The sequence below is a fragment of the Gopherus flavomarginatus genome, chromosome 4 (genome assembly GCF_025201925.1).
Source record: "Gopherus flavomarginatus isolate rGopFla2 chromosome 4, rGopFla2.mat.asm, whole genome shotgun sequence".
Lineage (NCBI taxonomy): Eukaryota > Metazoa > Chordata > Testudines > Testudinidae > Gopherus > Gopherus flavomarginatus.
This window is the reverse complement of record NC_066620.1, coordinates 125,538,684-125,560,694: the sequence shown is the minus strand read 5'-3', so window position 1 is coordinate 125,560,694 and position 22,011 is coordinate 125,538,684. Positions and strand designations below refer to the sequence as shown.

The 22,011-nt window shown below is 43.3% G+C and overlaps 1 protein-coding gene across 6 annotated transcripts in view; it reads right to left on the bottom strand.

Moving 5' to 3' along the window:
* Nucleotides 1-2,485: 2,485 nt before the first annotated feature.
* Nucleotides 2,486-22,011, bottom strand: part of FAM184A (family with sequence similarity 184 member A) — a 211,234-nt gene continuing 191,708 nt past the window's right edge. Inside the window, exons 16-19 of one of the 6 annotated variants that reach the window (XR_007773883.1) lie at nucleotides 12,342-12,446; nucleotides 8,669-8,868; nucleotides 4,809-6,931; nucleotides 2,486-2,811 (exon numbers count right to left, since the gene is read on the bottom strand). Coding sequence is in view for 4 of the 6 variants with exons in the window: in XM_050949491.1 (XP_050805448.1) it covers nucleotides 6,862-6,931; nucleotides 8,669-8,868; nucleotides 12,342-12,446 (375 nt within the window). In the remaining 2 variants the exon portion in view is untranslated. Of the gene's footprint in view, nucleotides 2,812-3,390; nucleotides 6,932-7,618; nucleotides 7,713-8,668; nucleotides 8,869-12,341; nucleotides 12,447-22,011 lie in introns of those variants that run through there. The other 5 variants (XR_007773884.1, XM_050949491.1, XM_050949489.1 and 2 more) reach the window with 5 other exon arrangements.

The following is a 22,011-nucleotide window of genomic DNA, read 5'->3' as shown; positions in this document are numbered from 1 at the left end:
CACCCTCAAACATAAAAGGAAGGTTCCAACCAACTCAGCTCAATCCAGTCCCTACAACTGAGACTGGAAAATAGGTTCTCATCCCCCAAGTAGGGCATAAATAAGGCTCGCTCTTCATTTTTGCTTGGTATATCTGACTCTCAGCCTTCATAGTTAAGGGCAGGAAGAAAGTGGGGAGGGGAAAATACTTAATACAAACAGTAGTACTATCCACTAACAACAGCCTAAATATCAGCTCTCTATTCCAATTCTATACTCATTTTATCAGGACAATCCAACCCAGTTATCTCCATGAGCTTTCACCTTAGGAATAGAGTCAGATTTTAGTGAGCTTTAGAGAACGATGCTAGACCTATTAGTTATTGCCTTAGCTTTTGGTTGATATGTTTGTTTCCTATCAACATAGATACAAATATTTCCGACAGAAATGTTTTTAATTGTATTAACGCTCTGTCATAACCTATTCCCAGATTTGGACCTTAGCGTCCAAAATGTGGGGGTTAGCATGAAAACCTCCAAGCTTAGTTACCAGCTTGGACCTGGTAAAGCTGCCACCACCCAAAAAATTAGAGTGTTTTGGGGCACTCTGGTCCCCCCAAAAACCTTCCCTAGGGACCCCAAGACCCAAATTCCTTGAGTCTCACAACAAAGGGGAATAAACCATTTCCCTTCCCTTCTCCCTTCTAGGTGTTCCCTCCCTGGGTTCCTGGAGAGGTACACAGAAGCAAGCTCCGTGAATCTAAACAGAGGGACTCCACCCTCTCTATTTCCAGTCCTGGAAACACAAGGAGAGAGAGCCAATCTCTCCCCCACCCCCCCTCCTTCACCCAGAGGGAATGCAAAGTCAGGCTAGTAAATCTAACACACACAGATTTCCCCCTGACTTCTTCCTCCCACCAATTCCCTGGTGAGCACAGACTCAGTTCCCTGGAGTTCCCCACTAAAGAAAAACTCCAACAGGTCTTAAAAAGAAAGCTTTATGTAAAAAGAAAGAAAAATACATAAAAATGGTCTCTCTGTATTAAGGTGACAAATACAGGGTCAATTGCTTAAAAGAAATATGAATAAACAGCCTTATTCAAAAGAACACAATTCAAAACACTTCAGCAACTACACACATGTAAATACAAAATAAAAAAAACATATAAATCACTCTTATCTTTTGTACTTACAACTGGGAAACAGAAGATTAGAAAACAGGAGACAGAAATCCTCTCATAGCCGAGAGAGACAGACACAAGACAAAGAACAAAGAACTCACACCCAAACTTCCCTCCACCCAGATTTGAAAAAGTCTTGTTTCCTGATTGGTCCTCTGGTCAGGTGTTTCAGGTTACTCCTTTCCAGGTAAAAGAACGTTAACCCTTAGCTATCTGTTTATGACACGCTCCCCCTTGTTGTGAGTAGCTTTCTATGTTGTGTTCAATTCTGCAAATAACCACCAAATTGTCATGGTGATAGGCCCAGTACCAACTTTTCTGTGAGACTAATTGATACTCCAGGTGAGCTCAGGCATGCACCTGGGTGGAGCTCAGTGCAAGACTGGAGTGTAAGACATTCCAGTAAAGTTGTCCCGCCTTACTACTGCCTCTTCTATTACGTCACATGTAATATTAGGTTGAAAACTCTTTGGAGAAGGGCCTTTGCCAAGTATTTATTTGTTGTGTAAAGCCCTAATACATTTTGAGTTCTGTATACATAAATGATATAACAGTGTATAACAACTAAAATTCAGATTAAAATGCCTGCTAAGAGACTTTTTTAATTTCAGGATTTACTGGTAATATAAAACCTTGTACTTTTTAAGGATTCTATTGTTCCTAAGTTCACATTGAAAAGATGGTGATACAGAGACAGAATTAAGGCTGCAGGGGTGACACTGGTTACCTGATTTTCAAAAATCAACATGCTTAGTTGTGCATGCACAAGTGTGTGTGCAGTTGCCTAATTTGTGCATGCAGTTAACGTAAAGTGCACAAATGGCTTTGTGTATGCATAATCACAGTAAATTGAAAGGCAAATTTGTTATGCACATTTGTGCATATAATTACACAAGCACTTATGCAGATCAGGCCCTGCAAATGCACCTTTTTTTTTTTTTTAAATTAAAGTGATGCTTTGATTTCCAAACTTTGTTTTTTGTGGTTTGGAGAAAAAAACATCAGTCAGTGAATGTTTTGTCTTTCAGAGAAGGAGAGAGTTGTTTTTAATTTCCTCTGAACCTGAACTCCATTTTAAAGCTTTTGTCTGCAAATATCTTCAAATAAAACAGGAATTATTGCAGTGCCAAACTTTAAAAAAGTAGTTAACCGAAATCCTAGGAAAACTGATTGAGAGTTTGATTAAGGAAAGAGTAATAATATAATGCTTGAGTAGATATAACCTAATGGGAGGCAAATCAACAGCTCCTATAAAGAAAAACAGGTTTGATTATCCTACACTTATCAATTTATTATTATTATTTATAAGTAACAGATAAGGTGGTGTCCAGCTACTATTCTGGATACTTTTGACATTTTGAAAAACAACAATACAACAAAACCAACAGCAACCCTAAGCAAAAGCTCCCGCAAAACTTTCTCACCAAACCTGCATCCCCCATCAACAATTATCCCATCAAGCTCCAATCTCTTCAGTTGCATTTGTTAACAAATGAGCTTTGCAGTACACCCTGTAAGTCAAAATCCCACAGTCATCAGTTAGTTGAACCAAAACTTCCTTTGAGGACTCTGGTAGCACTCTGGTTCCATCAGTCTTCAAGTTTAAACAGTCAAAACAGACCTCTGGCAACTGTGTGGATAATCAATTTTTCTCAATGAAAAAAATAAAAAAAAAATTAAATTAGTAAATATAGGACACAAAAATATTTCTTTATACAGCATATCTAATCAATTTGTGGAATCTGTTACCACTACGAGTCAGCAAATACTGAACTGTGGACAAATTCTCAGCTATGTCCAATATCTGCTAAGGGTATCTTAAAGGATATGGGGGAAAGTAGTCAGCTAATTCCAGGGCCTGTTCTGTGTCAGCCCTGGGCCCAGCATAATTTGAACAGCCTTGGAGATATTTTAAAGTACACCAGCTGGCTATGGCCCCCAGGTGGAGAATAGAGCAGTGGTTTACAAACTTTTTTTTCTGGCAATCCAGTTGAAGAAAATTGTTGATGCCCATGACCCAACGGAGCTGGGGATGAGGGATTTGGGGTGTGGGAGGGGCTCAGGGCTGGGGCAGAGTGTTGGAGTGAGGGCTGTGGGGTAGGGCCAGGAATGAGGAGTTCAGGGTGTGGGAGGGGGCTCTGGGTTAGGGCAGAGGGTTGGAGTGCGAGATAGGTGTCAAGGCTCTGGGGATGAGGGATTTGGAGTGCGAGGGGGGGTGTGGTTTAGGGCTGGGGCAGGGGGTTGGGGTGGAGGGGATCAGGGCTGGGGGTGCAGGCTCTGGCGTGGGGCTGGGGATGAAGGGTTTGGGGTGCAGGAATGGGCTTCATGTTTGGGGGGGGGCTCAGGGCTGGGGCAGGGGATTGGGGTGTGGAGTTGGAGCACAGGCTTACCTTGGGTAGCTCCTGGTCAGTGGCGCAGTGGGGGTGCTAAGGCAGGCTGCCTGCCTGTCCTGGTACCGCAGACCGCGCTGTGCACGGAAGCAGCCAGCAGGAGGTCTGGCTCCTAGATGGAAGCACACAAGCGGCTCTAAGTGGCTCTCACCCACAGGCACTGCCCCCACCCTCCCATTGGCCATGGTTCCTGGCCAATGGGAGCGTGGAGCTGGTGCTCTGGTGGGGGCAGTGCACGGAGTCCCATGCTGCCGCCTTCCCCTGCCTAGGAGCCAGATCTGCTGCTGGCCACTTCCGGGGTGCAGCACGGTGTCAGAACAGGTAGGGACTAGCCTGCCTTAGCCAGGCAACACCAATGATGGGACTTTTAATGGCCCGGTTGGCAGTGCTGACCAGAGCTGCCATGACCCAGACTCCCATGTCCCCTTTACTGGGAGGTTACAAGGAGGCTGATGGAAGACTCAACTAAAACAGTTTTCTGCCAACTGGGGATATCCACCAGTTTTCCAGCCCTTTTGTAACACAAAATGAAAAAAGGGTCCAGCTTCAAGAAGAGAATGTGGCCCTGTAGCTGAATTTTAAGACAACCTTATGATTGTTCATGGGATTTTTTTGCATTTTGCCATTATGTCAAATGCAGTTCATCACTGAACTTTATTCCCTTATCATGCTACTGTCTCTGGAGAAGTGTAATATTGACTAAACCATAGTTTTGCTATGCTTTTGACCAAGCATATAAGTGTTAAAGTGTCTCTTTGAGTTTGCCTGTGTACTTTACTACTTGTTAATTTATTTGAATATTTAATGTTGATACATAACAACCCCAAATGTTCTTGATAAACTTGTAACAACAAAAGGGATAGTCAATTGTATTACCATTAATGATATTTATATTTGGACAATGATATAGATAAACTAATCTCATGCATCAGAATGCTAAAATGTCACTCATGAGAGCTAAGAAGGAATTTGCCCAGTCCCTCATAAGACTATTCCTATGGAACTAATATGAGGATGAGAAGGCTATGTGAGGAAAGACTACATGTGAGAGAAAGGGTTTGCAGGACTGGGCTCTTAGCCAGCGGCATTAAGGATTTTTTTTTCTCTCTCTAAAGCATCACAAACTGAAAGAAGTAGGAAAGAAGTCTAGATGGAACAATGATCTAATCTGGTAATGCAGATTCCTATGTGAATCTAACATGCAAGCTTGACAGTTAAAATAATGTGGAATAAAGTTTGCATCAAGCATTCTGGATACCATTTGGCAGAAACTTTTCAGTTTTCCTGGGTTCTTTGGGATTTGACTGGTTTTGTCAGGACACACTTGTTTGTCAGTTGGAAAGCTGCTGACCTTAAAAGACTCTGGAACTGATGGTTTCTTGAGTTTGTTCTCCTCACCACTGGAAAGCTAATGCACAATGGCAGAGGCTACCAATACACCATTTACTAAAGAGAGCAAAAAATGCATGAACAGGAAAATCTGAAGTGGAGTTTAGTTGGTTTTATTTATAGTTTATATCTATAAATTCCATAAGCAAAAATGTACGATTATGCAACTTAACGCCCTAATCAATGAGGTACTGAGTCGGCAAAGAAGCAGTGTCCTTTTAATAACACTGGCAAGGCAGAGAAGAAAAAATACAACACTCACTTCAGAATGTTATAGCAAAATGATCTAGTGTGTTTTATTTCAGGTAACAGCCAAGAAATCTAACATTTTGGCCCAATATGGCTTTCTTTTAAAATTAAAAAGTTGCATATACCTACAGATGAGTCCACCTACTACACAGAATCTGCTGTTTACTTTACACTATGGCAGCATCACCAGAGCATGGCTTTCAGTGAAGTTTTCAAGATGAGTTATAGAAGATACGTGTTCAAAAATTTCATTTAGAATATTTTATATGAAAACATACAAATTGTTCATTTATATATAAACTACATATAAAACTTATAATTAATGAGAGTATCTTTTACTAGATATTTGTATATAAAGGGAAATAGGATATAGTCAGGGCTTCAGAAGAAATAATGAAGATCTATGTGCTTTTGTATTTGCCGATTAAAACCTTATTTAAATAATAAATCAAAATAGTCCTTTACTGTTTCTAAGGAGAGTTTCAGATTTAAAATACATTCATAAAACAAAGATATTTTTCTCCCTGAGACTACCAGTGTTAATTACTTTGTGGTAATCTTTGAATTATCAAAAATATAAATAATAAAGACAGTAGGCCTGATTCTCCAATCTGTTATAGCAGTTGTCTGGCAATGAAGTAACACTGGTGTTGCACTGGCGTAACAGACTAGAGAATCAGGCTTACTACCTGAAAAAGCCAAGTAGTCCATGAATTCATGTCAAAAGGTAAAAAGGAAACTCCCTTTATGTAGACAATTGAATACACTTGAGCTTTTATAAAAGATGTGCATACGATTGTGTGCATACGGTTACTTTTAAAGCCTTTATTCCGCCTGAAGGAGGATGTCCTCAAAATGCAGATTTCCTTTATGATTCTTGGTTTACCCAGTGATACTTAGTTTAGTATCCCAAATGTTCCAAAGATCATTTTTCTTTGTAGATATTCAAAAAATAAACAGGTAATTCATGAAGGCAGGTTCTGGTGAAACTCAACATCAAATGTACTGGTTATTTCTAGAGTGCAGGGTCTAATGAGCAGTAGGTAAGAAGTTAGCAAAAAAGAAAATGCCCTAAATTTTTTTTATGGTCTTGTCAAAGTCACTCAGTTTTGAAGGCTAGCAGCTAAACTATGTCTGATTTATTTCGTCTTCACCACTTTAAATGTAAGTAAGAGGACAATTTTTAAAGTGCTACAAATAAAAATAAATTTGGGATGAATTAAACATACCTTGCCTAGTCTGATATTTTTTATTTTATTTTATTTATCATTGAAAGATTATTTTGATTTATTATAACCATGCAGTACATTGCTTTGGGAGGAGGGGGAGCCTTCCTGCAACCAAAGAAAACATATATTTATAAGAAAAATGGGGAAAGCCTTATGTTTGTTCTACCAAAATTTATTATGTAATAATTACAAAGTTTAAAGACTCTTCCATTTTAAATAAAAATAATTGATATAATTACGCACATTATATAGAATCATGTCAAGTGATTCCAACAAATACCACATGAAATACAGTGCATTTTCAACTCAGACAAATACTCTCTCATTCACAGTGTTTGACATAGTACAGGAAACTAACTAAATCCTTGTTCACATAGGATTTACTTAAAGACATGCTCTTATAAACAATCCACACCACGCTATGCCACAAAAAACATTTCTCTCTCAGAATGTGAAGTATCGGGCAAACCATTCCTGGCGCTGTGGATCGGGTGAAGCTTCAGTCTGAGGAGGGCTAAATTCATAAAAAGAAAAAAAAAATTTAACCCATGACAAAAATAAAGAGTGCAAAATGTCTGGAAAAAGCACAGAGAATACAATATGGAACACAAATGATCTAAATATCTTTTCATAAATCAAATATCACATAGTGTAGTATATACTGTAGTTTAATGTCCCTCCGCAATATCTGTGATCATCCACTCGATTGGAGAGCATCAGCAGCACAGACAAATTAAGAAGCCACATCGTAAGGTGGAAAAATATTTGGAGATAATATTAATTAAAATCATACAGTTAATTGTTTTTTTGGATAAAAATTTTTTGTTGGGGGGGAACTTTGGAGGGTCCTCTTTTAGCATCCTTTTCCTCTAGTTAAGATAGTTTTCAGAAGTATGATGCAAGCATCACATTCTTAAAAGACATGTGCTTAACAAAGACTAGTCAGTAATTAAACAAAAATACATATATTCTAATATTTTACATAAATCAAACTGAAATATTATTTATATCATTTCATGCACACAATTTAAAAGACATTAATTATATACTAGGAACAAGGAAATTGGTGCATGACAAACAAGTTTCCTCCCCCCTTCAAACATGTTAATAATTCTACTGAATTAGTAAGAAAAATGTATTTAATTTTAATGCTAGATCAAAATTCTTTGGTCAACAAAAATTAAGAACAAAATAATCCTACCGTTTTACTGGGGTAATACAAGGCACGAAACAATTTGCAATGGAAACTCCAGTATCACAATCCATGAATTCATGCACATGCATGTTACTGACGTCTGAGCAGACACATGCATATCACATGCACAGGGGAAAAATAAGCAACACAATGTATTTAACAAAAGTATATTTTCTTGAAACAGAATTTTACTACTACTTTATTTTCAATTCCATAATTTCCCACTTCTACTTTTAACACTTGTCAGAATTGTGGCATTACCCATGTAAATCATAAGGGAAGGGAAACAACTGCTTGTGCATCTGACACTTATGCCATTGCTTTGATTTGCAAATAAAGTGTGTTGTAGGAACAGGACAGCAAGCAATTCCAACTGCAGATAGAGAACACCACTTCTGCAGTGCACTCAGGGTCCAGGCACTGAGAGCCTAAAGACCTGAGTCTTCCCTCTTCATTCATTTGTTAAATTAATAGTGTAATTCACTCTACCATCCCTTTCAAAGAACTAATCCTGGAGATTTTAATGCTAATTTTTATTACTGGAAAGGCAGCATTAAAACACCCACCCATGCATAGTTCCTATTTCTGTACTAAACTAACGTTTATGAAAAAAATTGACAGAAATGAGGAAAAGGACAAAAAAAATCAATGGACCACAGAAAGCAATTTTGTCATATAAAAGTCATCACACAATAATGAATAAAAAAATCCCTATGTTTTAAAACAATTCCCAAAGGACAACTAGTAAATAACACAAACATTTAAAACAATTGTTCATAAAATGTAAACAATTGGAAGCACATGAATCATATTAAGAAATATTAAAAGGTTTTAGAAGTTGAGGGTTCAAGACTTATAAAAAGGTCAAAAATATTTCACATTTCAACAGGCTCTACAATAAAAAGGAATACTGTAAAGAGGTTACAAACAGCGTAAAAATGCCACAGTAATTATTTGTACTCAAAGTGTTAATAAAGCAAGTGGGATTTTCATCTAAATAGGAATGCAAAACTTCTATGAGTTAAGAAAAAAAAGGATTGGTGAGGCAGTGCTCACCTCAAAAACGTCTTGGGCTCTTTGGGTGGTATTGGCTGTGGAAGTGGTTTGCTGCTGTTGAACTCAATATCGTGGATGGGTGAATTAGGAATGGGATCCAGGCGGTTAGGATGTCCATTGCCCACTCCGCTAGATTCCAGAGCACTTAGATTGGGGACACTCACAAACCTGTTTGTTGATTTATCATTCTTCTTCTTTTGCTGCATTAAAAACAACAAATGTAAGGAAGGCTCCTTGCACCAGGACAGATGAGGAAATTGGTAGATGAGAAGGTTCCTTTATAGCTTTTTTCTTTCTTTCTTTTTTTTTGGATGGGAAGCAAGTTTGGGAGGGAAGTGGAATAATTTCTATAATTGCACCTTTATGGTATTCCTTGAACAATGCTGAATAGCATACATTCACAAAGGAAAATTAAATATTTAAGCAAATTTACTAAGGAATTCAGGCCTAGCTCAGCAGTCAATATGTATATTATTCTGAAGGTTTGAATGTATAGAGCAAGATATTTTATTGGAAGGAGATCGGGAGGTAGCTAGTTTTCTACAAAATTATACTTCAGTCTGCTATCCTTCATTTCTACTTAAACACATTCTCTGGATTAGTGAAAGAGTTCTGCAATCAAATGAATTGGCGGGAAAGATAAATCTGTTCAATAGGTTTCACTTTGCCATTTAAATACAGTTTGGTAAACAATTAGTTTTTGTCTTTGACCAGAAACTTAGAAAATCTGCAATTAAGGTACATTCTTTTGTTAAAGCACTGATGACCCCCAAATCAATGGGTGTTATTACATTATTATGAAGAATATAACTGATCCTATACTGTATTTCAGTTCCTTGCCAGAAAGAGGAAAAAGCACCACCTTTTATCTCTAAGCAGAATATTTCTAGCCACTAGATGGCACAACTAAATCAACTTTTCAGTTTGAAGTATCTTTCAACTTCATCTGACAGTACTTCAAGTGACTCAAAGAGATAGATGAGAGTTATTGTAATATTAATATTTTAGTATCAGTAATTTATTACCAGGTAAAATGAATGATTATCTACTATCTGCCATGTCAGTACTAGCTTTATTTCCCACTCGCTGATTCTTTAGAACTTATAAATATATAGGAGGTTCAAATCTCAAAAGTTTTTACAGAGAAATGGCCTAATGAGGTGTACCATATTTAATATCTCTTCATTACTTATGGCTCATGTACTTCCTATTTACATAGTAAAAAGGTTTTCTTTATAAATATACTCCACTTGATTTCAAATTGAAACTGAGTTCATTTTTTCTCACGAATACTACATACAAATACATATACAACCCCACCTAAAGCACTTAGAAAAAAAATCTGGTTACTTGTAAACTGTGCACATTTGAAATGGCGTCCCTGAGAGACAAATGCACCTGTAACTTTGTCATAATATTATACATACACTCTTCAGAGCAGAACTGCATTTGAAATAACAGGAATGATGAGTTCAGGTATGGAAAAGAGTTGAACTGTAGATTGCCACATTGCTCTATTGATCATATCCTGTACTGCCAGATGAGAGACCTAGGTTTGAATTCTGGCCTCTTACCTGGTTGACAGCTGCAAGTGCTGCTAATGTAGCACATTCAGTTCAGAGAAAACACCTCATGGCCTCATTAATAGTACTGAATCAAGTCATTTTGTAATAGAAGGCTAATGAAACAAAGACTGCCACAGAAAAATATTGGAGTGGGGGAAGGAGGCTGGATTTTGAGGAGGGGAAATCAAAGATTTTTTTTTTTCACATCTAGTGTAAAGTGGCTTCAGGAAAACTGGAAAAAATATATCTAGCAGTACTGGGAATGTGGGATTTCCATTAAATACTAATTTATTTAATTAAAATGTAAAATGCAATCAAAACTAAATACATAAATACTTTCATAATGTTATCTCCACTATGCTGAATGTAGCACTTCCCAGATCTTGATCATTTGGTTATTATTATGAAGAGAAACACACGAATAAGTAAAATAAAGATGCATGAGAAGAAGAAAAACAAACCAATGACACTTGAATCTTCATGTTGTTTTGTTGACTGATCACAGTTATATTTTATTAATGCAATATTAGCTGTTATTTCCCCCTTCATTTTAGATTGTCTCCCTCAGTCTTACCTTCCTTTTTTGTTGATTATTTATTCCATCATCTCTATTCCAGTAAAAGTAGAATTTACAGTACATTCAGTTTCAATAAGTTTTAATGCTGCTGTTTAGTCTGGCCAAGAGGAAACAAGCATCTCCCAAAATATTTTCCCCGTGGTTCACGTTCCAACAAATCACTTCTGCACATTTTAGGGCCTGATCCTAATTCTACTCCAGTCAGTAGGCATCCTTCCCTTGACTGCAATGTAGACTAGGTCAGGCCCTTAGTTATGAATTCCCAAGTTGCTTCTGAACCCACGGATATCTTCTGTGCTAGCACTCTACACTGTTCGTAGGCCATCAGCCTAGTTTAGTATGTTTTTTTTTAAACAGATAAGGTCAGAATTATTCCTGATGAGCTAAAGAAAATGGTTTTATAAAGTTTTTATTTAATTTAAACTAGAAAACTAATATAATATAAGATAATTAAAATCTAAAACATTGCTAAGTAATTATACAAAATCCAAGTTCTAGAAATCTTTTAATTCTTAAGGCAGGTTTATAGATTTCTACATGCTCCTTTAAGTGGAGACCTCCCCTTTATCTGGTTTAGGTGTCCACAGTTCTGATATTATCTCTGTTAGGCCCAGGCTACCATTTTATTTAAATTTCTCACATTGAGTTTTCCCACACAGAGCACTCCAGAGTTTACTGTGAGACTGATTTTAATGCAGCAGTACTGCGGGACCTAGCTCACAAAAGAGCTTTACAGAACTGCTGGGCCCTGCAAAATATGAGGGACCAGGGCACTGATAAAAGGTATATGGAGGAGAGACAGGGAAATGTTCTTTTATGATCTGATGTAAACCCTTAAAAAGGTTAGTTAAGGTAATAGACTGATTTAACTCCATAAATGCAGTGTTTTGGCTTATTACAACAATGTATAACCCACTAACAACCACTCACAGCTGCTTTTCCTTGCACCAACCCCCATGACTGTAGGGGTGTTAATGAGCCACTTCACCTTGAATGGTCCTCTGAAGTATGGGTTAACTACTTATGCTAAACAATCTGTTCCATCTTGTATTTAGCGGCCACACTCCGATGTTTCCCAGACCTGAAGAAAAGCTCTGTGTAAACTTGAAAGCTTGTCTCTCTCACCAACAGAAGATGGTCCAATAAATAATATTACCCTCACCTACCTTGTCTCTCTATGGAACTAACATGACATTTTCAGACCATCGCTGCTCACTTTACTCCTTCCCCTTATATCTGTTGTCTATCTTGTTTATTTAGATTTTAAGCTTTTCAGGGCAGGGACTATCTTTTATGCTAGGTTTTCACAGTAACCAGCACAGTGGAGCACAATCTCAGTTTGGGTCCCTAAGTACTACTACCATAATACAAATAAATAATAATAAATAGAATACAGGCAAGCAATGAACTATATTCAGTGTTTTGAACATGTCTGACAAAATATAGAGACTATCATGTCTGTCTCTCTTTTTACACTATGTATTAACACAGATTTCTTTTCCATTTTAGCAATAAAGCCTGTGGAGCCTACCTTCACCAGTGGATTAATAACTCCGACATTAGGGCTTGCATTAAACACTTTGTTGAAGTTAGTCTCTCTGTTGACTAGTTCTAGTTGATAGAATTTTTTGTCATCCTAATAAAGAACAAGAAATACAAACTTCTCTTTATGCATTTTCCATTAGCTAATGGCAAGATATGTATATAACACTGTTTCAAAACACATTCAGTTCTAAACCTGTATTTCTATAAATTCCAATCAAGCCATTATTTACAATGTATTTATGCATGATCTTATATACAATTAAAGAAACTAAATAATTTACACTAATGAGTTTCTGTTATGTAGATTTCACACTTGAGAGACAGCATGGTTTAGTGGACTGTGGATAGGGAGGGACCCACAATGCTTAATCTTTGTTCTGCCACTATCATCTTGTGTGGTCTTGGTCAAATATGTCCCCATCAGTGAAGCTGCAGTAAAAAGGCTGAGGCGTGAGCCTTCTCAAGTGCCACTAATTTCAAATGCTTAACATTTTCAGAATGTTGTATGAACTTTTAGCTAATGCACACAACAGCCCTATGGGGTTGCTGAGAGAGGCCCCAATCCTATGATATGCTGATTGTCTACAACTCCTCAAATAAGGCTACAGCAGCCTGACAGAATATTCTGATGTTCCTGATTCAGCAACGAGTACTTTGAGCTGTGAAGGTTCAGAGTAGTTGTCTGGTTCTAACCAGTTTCCCCTTATTAAGCTGATTTGTCCCCATCCTCACTTGTCTAAAATCCTGTGTAAGGTCATGTCCCATTTAAATCTTGCATGTATGGTCTATGACCAGATAAAAGACGGTTACTCACCTTTGTAACTGTTGTTCTTCGAGATGTGTTGCTCATATCCATTCCAGTTAGGTGTGCGCGCCGCGCATGCACGTTCGTCGGAAACTTTTTACCCTAGCAACTCCAGTGGGCCGGCAGGTCGCCCCCTAGAGTGGCACCGCCATGGCGCCTGATATATACCTCTGCCGGCCCACCCGCTCCTCAGTTCCTTCTTGCCGGCTACTCCGACAGTGAGGAAGGAGGGCGGGTGTGGAATGGATATGAGCAACACATCTCGAAGAACAACAGTTACAAAGGTGAGTAACCGTCTTTTCTTCGAGTGATTGCTCATATCCATTCCAGTTAGGTGAATCCCAAGCCATACCTAGGCGGTGGGGTCGGAGTGAGAAGTAGCGGCATGGAGCACTGCAGATCCGAAGCCCGCGTCCTCTCTGGACTGCTGGACCAGGGCGTAGTGGGAAGCAAAGGTGTGGACCGATGACCAGGTCGCTGCCCGACAGATTTCCTGGATGGGCACACGGGCGAGGAAAGCCAGCGACGACGCCTGCGCCCTGGTAGAGTGCGCAGTCACACGGCCCGTAGGAACGTGAGCCAAGTCATAGCAGGTCCTGATATTTGACATTACCCACGAGGATAACCTCTGCGAGGAAATGGGAAGCTCCTTAATGCGGTCCGCTACTGCCACGAAAAGCTGGGGGGATTTGCGGAACGGTTTGGTCCTCTCCACATAAAACGCGAGAGCCCGACGGACATCAAGCGATTGGAGTTGTTGCTCCCTGCGTGAAGAATGAGGCTTCGGGAAAAAAACTGGGAGGAAGATCTCCTGTTTGACGTGAAAGGCTGAGACCACCTTGGGGAGAAAGGCAGGGTGCGGTCTCAGCTGCACCTTATCTTTATGGAAGACCGTATACGGGGGATCTACAGTGAGAGCCCGGAGTTCCGACACCCATCTAGCTGAGGTAATGGCTACTAAAAAGGCAGTCTTCCAAGAAAGATAGAGCAGGGAGCAAGTCGCTAACGGCTCAAAGGGGGGCCCCATGAGCCGAGACAAAACCAGGTTAAGATCCCAGGTAGGGGCAGGGGGTCGGACGTTAGGGTATAGACGTTCCAGCCCCTTAAGGAATCTAGTCACCGTCGGGTGAGAGAAAACGGAGCGGCCATCCCCACCCGGGTGAAAGGTGGAGATAGCCGCCAGGTTGACCCGAAGGGACGATATCGCCAGGCCCTGTTGCTTGAGGGACCGAATATAGTCCAAAATATTGGCCACCGAAACTTCCATCGGGAGGAAACCCCTCTCCGTGCACCAACAGGAGAAACGCTTCCACTTGGCCGAGTACGTCGCTCTAGTGGAAGGCTTCCTGCTGCCCAAGAGTACCTCACGTACCGGGGTGGAGCAGCGTAACTCGGATCTGGTCAGCCACGCAGGAGCCACGCTGCTAGGTGCAGCGACTGGAGATCCGGGTGACAGAGAGTACCGTGGTCCTGGGTGATCAGGTCCGGGTGAAGGGGCAGGGGAACTGGGTTGCCTATGGCCAGGTCCAGCAACATGGGGTACCAATGTTGCCTGAGCCACGCTGGGGCTACCATGATCACGCAGGCCCTGTCCCTGCGCACCTTCAGAAGGACCTTGTTGACCAGCGGGAACGGGGGGAATGCGTAGAACAAGTGGGTCGTCCACGGAATAAGGAAGGCGTCTGCTATAGACCTGGGTTCCTGGCCCTGAAAGGAGCAGAACGTCTGGCACTTCCTGTTCCCCCTGGACGCGAAGAGGTCCACGCGGGGACAACCCCACCTCTGGAAGATCGAGAGGGCGACGTCCAGGCGGAGGGACCACTCGTGCGCGAGGAAGGATCTGCTCAGGCGGTCCGCCAGCGTGTTCCGTACTCCGGGGAGGAAGGAAGCCATGAGGTGAATGGAGTGGGCTATACAAAAGTCCCAGAGTCGCATCGCCTCGTGACATAGGGGAGAGGATCTGGTGCCGCCCTGCTTGTTGATATAGTACATGGTCGTCGTGTTGTCGGTGAATACCGCGACACAACGACCTCGAAGCTGGTGACAGAACGTTTGACAAGCAAGGCGGACCGCTCTCAACTCCCGCATGTTGATGTGTAGCTCCACCTCCTGCGGGGACCACAGGCCCTGTGTCCTCAGGGTTCCCAGGTGGGCTCCCCAGCCGAGATCTGAGGCGTCCGTCGTTAGGGACACCGAGGGCTGGGGTGGGTGGAATGGGAGCCCCGCACACACGACGGACTGGTCTAGCCACCAACTGAGGGAATCCAACACCTCCTGGGGGATTGTGATAAGCGTGTCTAGTGACTGCCTTGCCGGCCGGTAATGTGCAAAAGCCATATGGCCTAACAGGGTTAGGCATGTCCGTATCAATGTCGGGGGGCTGCCAGCAAGCGCTGAACGATCGCCGACAAGGACTGGAACCTGGGCAACGGTAGAAGGGCCCTGGCCAAGGTGGAGTCCAGGACGGCCCCAATGAACTCCACCCTCTGCGAGGGGAGCAGAGTGGACTTGTCCACGTTGATCATGAGGCCCAAGGTAGCAAACAGGCCAGTGATCCTGCGGACGTGGCTGCGGACCTGCAGCTCTGACGTGCCCTGAATTAGCCAATCGTCGAGGTAAGGGAACTCGTGAATGCGACTGCGCCGAAGATGTGCCACAACGACAGCCATGCATTTTGTGAATACCCTCGGAGCCATAGAGAGGCCAAACGGGAGGACCGCGAATTGGTAGTGATGGCGGTCGACCACGAACCGAAGGAAACGTCTGTGGTGTGGCCATATGGCAATATGAAAATAAGCGTCCTGCATGCTGAGGGCGGCATACTAGTCTCCAGGATCCAGGGATGGGATAATGGTCCCCAGGGATACCATGCGGAACTTCAACTTCACTAGATATTTGTTGAGCTCTCGCAGGTCGAGGATAGGTCTGAGGCCTCCCTTGGCCTTGGGGATCAGAAAGCAGCGGGAATAAAACCCCTTGCCCCTCTCGTTCTCCGGAACCGCCTCTATAGCTCCTTTGTCGAGGAGTGTCTGCACCTCCTGGCGGAGAAATTGCTCGTGAGAGGGGTCCCTGAAGAGGGACGAGGGTGGGGGGCGGGAGGGAGGAAAAGATATAAACTGCAGACGGTATCCTGTCTGCACCGTGCGTAAGACCCAGCGATCGGATGTTATTTGGGTCCACGCCTGGAGGAAAAACGAAAGGCGGTTGGAAAACGGGGGGGAAGGATCCATGGGGGACACTGGTACTACGCCCTCGGGCGCACCTTCAAAACGAAGGTTTGGGTCCAGGTGGGGCTTTAGAGGAGCTTTGGTTTTGCCTCCCTTGATTCCCCGACTGCCTGCGCCTGCCATTTCTGCCGTGGCGCCTATTAAGGTCCTGCCGCTGGCGGAACTGGGGGTACGGCCGGCGCTGCTGCTGTTGTTGCGGCCAGAAGGGTCTGCGTTGCGTCCCAGGCGTGTGCATCCCAAGGGAGCGCATAATGACCCGATTGTCCTTGAGACTTTTCAGTCTGGGGTCTGTTTTCTCCGAGAACAGGCCCTGGCCTTCGAACGGGAGGTCCTGGATGGTGTATTGGAGCTCCGGTGGAAGGCCAGAAACCTGAAGCCAGGAGATGCGGCGCATCGTCACCCCCGAGGCGAGGGTACGGGCAGTCGAGTCTGCAGCGTCCAAGGAGGCCTGCAACGAGGTTCTTGCGACCTTCTTGCCCTCGTCAAGAATCGCCGCAAATTCTTGACGCCCCTCCTGTGGCAACAGCTCTTTGAACTTATCCGCTGCCACCCAAGAGTTAAAGGCGTAGCGGCTAAGAAGGGCTTGCTGGTTGGAAACCCTGAGCTGAAGGGCCCCCGCCCACTAGACCTTGCGGCCGAGGAGGTCCATACGCCTGGCCTCCTTGGATTTGGGGGCTGGGGCTTCCTGCCCATGACGTTCCCTCTCGTTCACCGACTGTACCACGAGGGAGCATGGTGTCGGGTGAACATGGAGGTACTCATAGCCCTTGGAGGGGGCCATGTACTTCCTTTTGACGCCCCGTGCAGTAGGGGGGATGGAGGCCGGCGATTGCCAGATCATATTGGCGTTGGCCTGGATCGTCCGAATAAAGGGCAGGGCGACCCTAGTGGGAGCATCGGAGGAGAGGATGCTGACGACCGGATCCTCGATCTCAGAGACCTCCTCAGCTTGCAGGCTCAAGTTCTGTGCTACGCGCTTGAGGAGGTCCTGATGTGCCCTGAGATCTAGCGGAGGAGGGCTATTGGAAGAAGTGCCTGCCACCGCCTCATCGGGAGAAGACGATGAGGAGACCCCCGGCAAGAGAGTGTCCAGCGGGGGGTCTGCCTCAGCCCTCGCCTCTGACTCCGGAGGGAGCTCAGGGTCTTGTTGTTTTGACCCGTCCTCCCCGTCTGAGGAGGGGGGGGGCGCGAGACAACGACGCCTCCGGCGCCCTGTGCTCTGTCATCGCAGGCCTAGGAGGAAGCTGTTGGGGGCCCTGGGCTTGGTGATATGCCCAGGGTGTCCAGAACCCCCACTGCTGCGGTCCCTGGTCCTGTTGGAGAGGGTCTTGGAAAAGGGCCGCTTGTCTGTCAGTGCCCAGCGCATATACATTGTCAGCCTGCGACGACACCGACGGCTGTCTGGAAGGCCATGGAGGGGCCGATCGCGGCTGGTAAGAGTCTCCGCGTCCTGGCGCTGAAGATGTTCTCGGTGCCGGGGACCGGTACCGGGAGTCATACCGGTGCCGGGATCGGGACTGGGGTCTGTCTTGGACTCGGTGCTGGGATCGGGACCGGTGCCAGCCGCTGACTCGGTGCTGGGATCGGGACCTGGACCTGCCACCGACGCGGTGCCGGGAGGTCGACCGGGACCGGGACCTGCCACCAGCTCGGTGCCGGGAGGTCGACCGGGGCGCTGATCGACGGCGGGAATGGCTCCTAGAGACCCGGTGCCGGTATCAGTGGCTGGAACCAGACCGGGACTGTCTGGAGGCCGATCGGTGCCGCGAGTACGACCGGTACCGCCGAGGGGAGCGGTGCCGGGACTGCGAGCGTGAGTCCCGAGACGGCGCTCTCATCATTGGTTTGCCTCTGGACACCACCCGCACCGGAGGTACCGGGGGTGGAGGCTGAGTTGGCTCAGTCAGGGCAATGAGGTCCCGTGCCAAGGCGAAGGTCTCCGGCGTCGATGGGACCAATAGCTCAACCCCAGATCTTATGGGGGAGCTCGGCGGGACCGGACTCGACGGGATCCCTGTCGGTAGCGCCGCGGCAGATGTAGGTGCCGGGTGCTCCACTCGAGTCTGCCTGGATGGAGTTGCAGACTTCGAGGGCCTTGCTTCTGTACCCGGTGCCGGGGAAGGTCGGTGCCGAGGAGTCTTTCCGGTGCCGGTGTCGAGGTGACGGTCTGCGAAGCTGCCGGGTCGAGTGCCGCTTCCATGAGGAGAGTCCTAAGTCTCTGGTCTCTCTCCTTCTTTGTTCTAGGCTTAAAAGCCTTACAAATGCGGCACTTGTCCAATATGTGCGATTCCCCCAGGCACTTTAGGCACGCGTCGTGGGGGTCGCTGGTCGGCATCGGCTTCTTACAGGCCGCACATTGCTTGAAGCCCGGCGAACCAGGCATGAGCCCGGTGCCGGGTGGCAGGAAGGGCTACGGCCCAAACCGGCTAACAAATATTTACAATTATTATTTACACTATTTACTATATTACTACTTAACTAACTACACTTAACTACTAACTACAACTATAAACAGTAGAACAAGGAGAGCTAGGGACGTGGAGGACAGCTATGCCGCGCTCCACAGTTCCAACGACCGACACGGCGGTAAGAAGGAACTGAGGAGCGGGTGGGCCAGCAGGGGTATATATCAGGCGCCATGGTGGCGCCACTCTAGGGGCCGACCTGCCGGCCCACTGGAGTTGCCAGGGTAAAAAGTTTCCGACGAACGTGCACGCACAGTGCGCACACCTAACTGGAATGGATATGAGCAATCACTCGAAGAAGAACTTTTTTATTCTTCTTTTTGGTGCCAAAAGTAAGGTAAATTGGACAAGCCATTTCTCAGATATGGAAGTTGGGAAAAGTAGATATGGCTTATATTTGGGACTTCATGCTATTTTGTCATGAAATATCTCAGAGGTAGCTTGACATAAAAACTTCAAATTGGTTTCCACAAGTTTTTGAAGGTCTATGATTTAAAAAAAAAACCCTGCTTTTTTTTTTTAAGCTATTTGTTGCTGAATTAGGAGCATCAAACATTCTATCAGGCTGCTGCAGACTTAAGATTCACTAAACGTTGTAAGATTTGCCAAGAGTCTGACAGAAAGTTCAGCAAAGAACTGTCTAGTGTTAAAAATGTAAATACTACAAGGACAACTTATGTCCTCCTCTTCCTCTGAATTCATTGGTACAGTACAAATATTTTCTTGAAGAAAGTGGTGATGGTATCCCTAACTCTCCTGAGGTCATATGATTTAGCACATTACAAGACTGGGAGTCAAAAATTCCTATATTTTATTCTCATCTTAACAATATTGTGCATGTTTTATTCTCATCTTAACAATATTGTGCATGTTCAGTATATAGCACTTCAGTGGGCCAGACAATGAACCTCACAATTATGCTGAAAACCAGAACAACCCCATTTACAGCCACACTATTGTGCCAAAAGCATCTCAGCCACAACATTCCTGTAGTGTATATATATATATATATATTACCCGTTTTACGGGATTCAGAAAGTTTAACAGACCTGTCCAAGGTCACATAGCAAGCAATTATAAAAGCTGGTTTAGAACCAAAGACTCCTGACTCCCAGTCTAGTCCTTCTCTAGTAAACTACTACAGGAAATTCATTTTGTTTCTGTGGGATGCTTTCTACATAGTCAGGAGTGGGTGGGAGACTGGGAGACTCTTAAGAATACATAAAGTGAGATGGAATGGGAAGAATTAAGGGAATGGATGTTTGGTAGTATTTTTTCCTGAAAGAAAGGCAGGTTTAGAAACAAAATGTGAGAAGTTATAATGGAATATTCATGCTCTGCTGAAGGATTTGTCTTAGTGATATAAACATCTGATTTGAATATTTAATTTTCCTAGAGTCACAGGTTCAAATCTGGGCAGGGTTATCTTACTCCTCTATCTTCAAGGTCAGTAAAACTGAGCTTCGGGCAATTTAGTATGTGGATTTTTCAAAAAGAAACATAACTGAAATTCTCCTCATCCACCACATTATTACTGTGTGCAGAACAGCAGAGGCCACATAGATGTGAAAGGAACAAGTAGAGCATAAGTCTCAATAAACCTGAGTTAGTGAAACTAGTGCTCTACAATAAAAGGTTATTGGGCGAAGGGGAAACACACCTGTCCTTTCCAATATTCTCTGTCTTATTAGCAAAGGTACCCATCACACAGCATGCTCAAACACTTTACATTTTCACATTCCTCCCTCTGCCACCCACATCTCTCTTTCCCCAGTCCAATGGATCCAGTCCAAAATGGATGTGGCACTTATATCAGTTGTTTAGCTAGCTGAAAGGTGGCAATCTTTGAACTAGCCATTGCTTTTAAGCTTTGGTTCTGCTAGTGATGATCTTCCAACCTAAAAATGCACAGTGTGGTGTCATTCAGCTATTCTTTGAAGGAAAAAGACACAACACCAAAGGAAATTCCAAAACACAATGTTTGTTAAGCCCTGAATAACTTGAGAAAGAAACATAATGTAATGTTGTAGTTTTAAGAAACACAGTTATCTGAAAGCCAGGAAATTCAGTTACACTTAGTTCTTCCCACTGAAAATACTGGAAAGTATGGAAATATGGTACCTCAAACAACCTGAAGTTTGCCTTCATATCCCTGCTAATCATTCACTCAAAATTATAAGACAGTCCGTTTACATATGACAACTGGAACTACATATTACCATCACACTGTAACATGTTCAACATATGAATGTATGCACCACCTATTCATTATACTGTATGTGTGTTACCTACTCAACTGGAGACTAGTGTCTAGTTCACCTTCCCTTGACAAATAGCAATACCAACATTTTGCCTCTGGAGAGAAGAATAATGAATTGTCTTATGGTTAAGGCCCAGAACTGAGTGTCAGGAGACTTGGATTTTAAGCTTGTCTCAATTGCTGTGTCTCAATTTCTTTAGCTGTATAATAGAGATAATAGTATTTACCTGCCTTACAGAGGTGTTGTAAAGCTAATTTACTTGTTGTTTATAAAGCATGTACATTGAGATCCTCAGATGGAAGCCACTATACAAGTGAAAAATATTATTGTTACACTACATATATACCCCAAGACCTATACTATTTAACTCCCTTCCTCTGTTCCTAAAAACTTTCAGATGATTTTAATATTTCACTTTCCTCAGTGGTTGAGCTCTCTGAGCCTGCAGATTTCTTAATCCTAGTATTACTTACGGTTAGCATTTGTATGCTCTTTTGCAAAAGCCAAGGTCAATATGGTTTGAGACGTCCACAGATGCAGGCAAAATACCAGTGTATACAGGGTTTAAGATACACTCAGTTACCAGACTTCCTGTCCATTTTTCAACATATGATCTAGCCCTGGGAATATAGCTACCTTACACTGAGGGCACCTACAGGATGGTAGAGATACAAAGGTGGAAGTAAAGTTATTTGGGATTCCTTAATTCTGTATTCCCATATTTTCCAATGCATATATGTTTTAGACTACTTAAGTAACTTTAACTTTGAATTTTCTGGCTTTCAGGCACTTACGCTTTAAGACAATATTGTAATTTAATAGAATATTGTAATTCTGATTTTTTTTTGCAACTTACATTTTTATATATATTTACAATATTAAGCTTGGTCCTACAAAC